The 6,000-nt window shown below is 43.0% G+C and overlaps 1 protein-coding gene across 2 annotated transcripts in view; it reads right to left on the reverse strand.

Annotated features, from left to right (window-relative positions):
• The window catches only part of LOC147445456 (uncharacterized), a 37,934-nt gene that overhangs the window by 30,782 nt on the left and 1,152 nt on the right, over window positions 1-6,000 (reverse strand). For both annotated transcript variants that reach the window (XM_086524980.1, XM_086524979.1), the window contains one exon: window positions 5,929-6,000. This exon is cut by the window's right edge and continues 53 nt beyond it. In XM_086524980.1, coding sequence (XP_086381106.1) covers window positions 5,929-6,000 — 72 coding nt within the window. The remainder of the gene's footprint in view (window positions 1-5,928) is intronic.

Here is a 6,000-nt window from a genome sequence, read left to right on the forward strand (position 1 = left end):
ATGTTCTGTTGCTGAAAACCTGCGTTTTCCAATGGCTGAAAACTGTGGATCTGCTGGCGTTTTTGATGGGCTGAAAAACGCTGAGAAATGCTGAAGTTTGCTGGCGTTTTTGGATGAAAAACGCTGGCTGAAGGGCTGGCGTTTTTGCACTGAAAACGCTGGGCTGAGGGGTGCTTGGGCGATCATGCAAGGGCAGGAAAGCGGGGGAAGCTGCTGTAGTAGGAATCGCCAAGTGAGGGATGGAGATAGCGAGGATCTACTGATGGGGGGGGGGGGGGGGGGGGGTTTCTGCTGAGAAGTTGCCTCTTGAGCGGGAAGCTCCTGCTGCCTCTTCTGCCAGAAAGTGTGAACTTTGGTTTGCTTATATATTAACTTAGAAAAATTGCCCTACCTACTTTTGTAGGAAAGTCACTTAGAAATAATAAGTGAAAATCCCAATAAATAGAAAAATAGGCTAAATGCACTCGAAAATTCTCCTAACTGATGCTAATGGATTCTGATGGGAATTCTGATGATCATGCTGTGTGCAACCGAAGGATATGCATCTATGCTAAGTGACTGGGCATGCACGGCGTATGAATAGACTCACAAAAGTGCCAGATCACTGCTAATCTAACTTGATCGGACTAACTGAACCCTGCTGTGGTGTAGCTTGTCCACAGACACATAGGGTTGGGATGTGTCACGTGACAGAATTGTATGGCGTCAAGGGAGATCGCCAACAGCATCCGGAATCCTGGAAGGGACTCTTCGCCGGCCCACTCTGTTGCGTGGGTCGTGCGGTACTTGAACTTCATAAAGGTCTGCAACGCTTGCTTCTTTGGGCCGCGTCGAAAGCGACTCAAAGTCTTCTGTGGCTCCTTTGATGCTTCAACTTTGTCTAGAGTCCTGCTTCTTTCGTCTTCAAGAATCTCCATGGCTGAAAATTCCTGAAACCATCTCCAACACAAAACCATGAACATACCCATTCCATGTAAAGTGAAGGAAAAAAATCTTGTCTTCTCTAAAGACTGTGTATGCAATGTAGATGAACATAGAGACAGAATGACAACCCGTTCATCAACACATGCAAACAATGAGATCGAATCTTTTCTGTTTGATCGAAATCAATCAACTGTGGCAAATCACGATGGAACCGCCCATGCTTGGTGCTCATATTGTCATGTGCTCGTTCGGAAACTGTGTCATGCCAAGGAAGAGACATGGAATGTGACTTCCTTACATACAAACTTTTCAGCTTTTCATGAACAATCTGCATACGTTCGTACTCATCCATGAGAGAAACGTGCCCAACATACAATATGTCATGCCTAGGAAAAGGAATCACATAACGATGCTGACTAAAATACAGGAAACCTTCACGAATGAAACACTCGAACAATGCGTGCATACCAATCATGCGAACACATAATACTTCCTATGATGGTTCTTTGGACCAAGGCTCGAGAGCCAAGATTGCTTCTTCTTGAATGATCGAATCGTCATGTGGGATATCTGTGGACCTTGACTCGAAAGCCAAGATCGAGTCTTGGTGATTAATCGAATCTACAACGAGGTTAGCTTCGCTAGAAAAAGCATCAACTAACACATCATCCTTGTGAACAATCACATCTTCTTCATGCAACTCAACATGCTTGTGAGAAATCACATCTCGATCATGCAAATCATCATGCTTGTGAGAAATCACATCTTGATCATGCAAATCATCATGCTTTTCATTGTTATCCAAATCATTATGCAAATCATTGGCATCCAAATCATCATGCTTATCATTGTGCTTCAAATCATCATGCAAATCATTATCATTCAATTCATCATGCTTCACACAATCATGCAAATCCTGTGTGTCATGCTTTGGAGAAGAAGAGACTGAGACAGTCTCCTTTCCCCAAATCTCTTGCATCTGTGCCTGAACTTGAGAATAGAGTCGCCTGAACTCTTTGTTTTGTCGGTCGCTCTGTTCTTGTATTGCTTTTCTTTCTGCTTTGTCTTTTGCGTGTCTGCGATCCATTTCTGCTTTTCTTTCTGCGTGTCTGCGTTCCATTTCTGCTTTTCTTTCTTTGCATTCACGATCAAATTCTACCATTCTTTCTGCATTTCTTGCTTCGCGTTCTAACTTCCTTTCCAGAAACAACTGCTTCAACTACTCCATAGGAGTTGGTGCAATCTTTGTCGTAGATGAAAAAGGGGGAGGGTCGGAAAAACCTCCTGGTAGGGAAAATTCTTCTTCGCCTCTCTCATGCTCATCACCTCCAAGCGAAGTATCCATTCCGCTTCGAGTGATGACCATTCTGCAATCGTGGGTTCTTGTGGGTTCTTGGGGGTCTTGGGTTCACAAGGAACTTGGGTTCTTGGGGGTCTTGGGTTCTTAAGTTCACGAGGAACTTGGGTTCTTGAGGTTCTTGAGGTCCTTGATTCGTGAGAATCTAGGGTTCTTGAGGTGTTCTTTCGCTTGCAAATCGCGTTGAAGAAGGATTTTCTCTTCACCCGAGTTCTACCCTTTTCTGCGAGCGCACCCCTTGGCGGCCTTGCGCTCACACCAAGGTTGCTTTTTCCCACCTCACGTCGATTGGCCGGCCGCCAAGTGCACGGTCCGCTCTCAATGAGTGAAAAGAGACACAAGGGGAGGCTGGACAATCCCTTCTTTCTTGGGATTCCTGTCACTCTTCAACAAAACACGATTAGGAATCGCCACGCCCAAGTAAACTTGGGTTCGTGCGATCACAAGAAGCAAAAACATTCTTGCGGTTCTTGTAGTTCTTTCCTTCAGTAATGCAGAACACTTCCAAAGCTCTGATACCAATGTTAGGTGCAGCGGAATGAATGTTGTATTTTCTCAAGATTAGTGATCTTTATTGCTCAAGGTTCCTTTTAGTTCTTTAGGGAAAGAGAGAGCTTTCCGTCTTGTAGAGTGCTGTGGTCACGAACAAAGTGAGTGGATTGTGCGTGCAAGTGAATGAGACTGAGAGAAGGAGAGAGAAGAGATACGACACCCGAGAGGTTGTAAAACCCTCCTCCGAAGGCCCCACTCTCGTCGGTGAGAGTGGTCTATTCTTTGATTGCACAAAGGTGTACAATGCGTATGCAATGGACTATGCAACTTGGTCTATGCCGATGACGACGACAGTGACGACGACGACGATGACGATGGCTGAAATCTGAGATCTTCTAATCGCTGAATTTCGGGACTGTTTCGGTGGCTGAAAATGGCTGTTTTGGCTGCGTTTTCTTGGCTGAAAAATGAGGTTTCTTAGGGCTGAAAACTGATGGTCTTTACGGGCTGAATCTGCTACACTTTAGGTGAATAATGCCGGTCTTAATTTGCTGCTGAAATCCGAAAACGCCAGGGGCTGAAATTGGTCCTTCTGTCGCCGGGGTTCCGCAAATGCAAAAACGCTAGGCTGATCTGCTGTGTCATGATGACGCCGGGGCTGATCTGCTGTGCACAAATCGCCAAGGCTGATCTGATGCAAAAACGCTAGGTCTTCTGTGGAGAAAACGCCAGAGTAGTCGCAGGGGTTGGTCTTGTTGAGAAGTTGCCTGTTGAGCAAGGTGCTCCTGTTGCCTCTTCTGCTAGAAAGTGTGAACTTTGGTTTGCTTATATATTAACATAGCAAAATCGCCCTACGTACTTTTGTTGGAAAGTCACTTAAAAATAATAAGTGAAAATACCAATAAATAGGAAAATAGGCTAAATGCACTGGAAAATTCCCCTACCTAATGCTAATGGATTCTGATGGGAATTCCGATGATCATGCTGTGTGCAACCGGAGGATATGCATCTATGCTAAGTGACTGGGCATGCACGGTCTACGAATAGACTCACAAAAGTGTCAAATCACTGCTAATCTAACTTGATCGGACTGACTGAACCCTGCTGTGGTGTAGCTTGTCCACGGACACATAGGGTTTGGATGTGTCACGCGACAACGTCGCCTTCTCGAGAGGTCGGTTCTCGGAAAGCTCCAAGGTGCGAAGGGTGACATCTTACTTAAAAGAAAATGCACAGACATGGTGGTCTACTCTGTTGTTATGCAGAGAAGCACCTACGACATTGGTAAAATTCAAGAGATTTTCCTATCAACTTGGATATCAGACGAATATGAAGAAGATGTCATTACGGCGTCTCACCGCCCAACCATAGAACCAATACCAGCTCACCCCCGAGCATATAGCCAAGCAGGCTAGCCTCTACCACAAGGACCTGCATCCCATACCATCAAGCCCACACCAATACGAGTGTGCGGGCAGAGTTGCCAAGGGCCAAGAGTCCAAGTGTGTGCAAATTGGCAAATCATGATCAATATGAACTTTGAAGTTCTTTTTAGTAATTAGTTTCTTGTGAAATTTCAAATTTTAGGTTGTGTATATTTGAATTGGATCTGTTCTTGTCACTTGAATGTTGATTCATTACATATCGAGCAAGGGGTCATGAAATGCTGGTATTCGTATGAAAGCGTTGCGTTGGTTTGTAGAATAGTGAACTAACATCCTTGGAGTGATACTTATGATTACTTTATCAAGTACGGATCGTATTGTAGGTTTTACCGTTTTTGGCTTTTAAAAAAACAAACATACGATTTTTTTGTACCTAACGACTCAATCCATTTGGTACTACGTGCAGGACGTACCGAGTACGTACTGTACCTTACCACCTTGTGTTCCATACAAATGGAAATAAACAAAAGTTTGTACAAATTAAAGCAAAAATTCATAGGGGGAATGTTTGAATTTTGTGATCTCTTTGACAATTAATCGAGGTGCATTGCATTGCATTATGGAGGAAGCATAGCTATTTGCAACTCCATGGGTATAGTCTTACATATTAGAGAAACTTGAAGAAACCATGGACGTGTTTTTGTTTTATTAGAGAACCTTCAAGAAAAATATCCAAAAGAGCTCTTGGCTTAGAGGCATTTTCTACACTCTTGAAAATTTACTCATTAGAGTTTAATAGTTTTGCATCTAGCCCAGTTTACTTTTTGCCTATGCTAGCAACCTAGGCCATCTAAACATAGACGATAAGCTAAGTCCAGAATGCATGTGGCTCAAAAGCAGAGTAGTCATTGATGCACACTCTCAAAAGCCACTTGTTGTAATTGTGCTTGTCGCTTTTCATCATGATTTCCTTGATATGATTGAACGTGTGTTGAGGATTTTGCACACCTTTATGATCGATTAACAATGGAGGGAATGCTTGTCATTATTCCTGCAAGGATTGCATTTGATAATTTTGTACTGCTTAGCTGATTCAGAAGGCTTTGGCAAAATGTCATCTGTCAGTCATAAGAACATTGAGACCATCACTACGGCAGTAATGACTCGCTAGTTTACGGTCTCATGTAAGCTATGGCTCAATCTCATCAGAAACCTTATGTTGCACATGTGGGCATTGAGGCTACAATTAAAGCTTTGAAGTCTTGCTTTGATTGGCATGCTTCAAGGACTAAACATATGTCCACATGTGTATTACTTACAAAAAGAAGAAGTAAGATGCTAAAAGACATAGTGTTTGACTTAATCTTTGTCAATATTGGATAAGCCCTGGGAAAGTATTGCAATCGATTTTACTTTTAATTTTACAAGGACGAAGAGAAGACACAATGATATCTGGACTATCACTGACAATGGACAACTTTGACAAGCAAACTTGCTTTGCTCCCAACAACAATACTAACAATATGTCCTCTAATGATTGAGTTGTCGTTGCACATTTTTTCAAGCTCTTAGTTCTGATACCTTGACTTTCAAGAAATACTACCACAATATTTAAATTTAACAACCACAACTCAGAGTCTCTTTTCTAGATATATCTCCTCGAAACTAACTTTTGCCTTTAGTTCAAGCTGAACAGACTCCTAACTAGTCCATTCGCAGGCCAGAAGATTCCTAGAAGTCTTTGAAAACACCAAAAAAAAATTTACTTACCATCACCCCGTCGAAGGGAAAGAAGAACCTTCAAAAAAGCTTGTGCGGCTGGGACTCGAAGGACTTCCTGGT

Source organism: Adiantum capillus-veneris, chromosome 12 (assembly GCF_014529385.1).
Source record: "Adiantum capillus-veneris isolate H3 chromosome 12, ASM1452938v2, whole genome shotgun sequence".
In the NCBI taxonomy this organism is placed as follows: Eukaryota; Viridiplantae; Streptophyta; class Polypodiopsida; order Polypodiales; family Pteridaceae; genus Adiantum; species Adiantum capillus-veneris.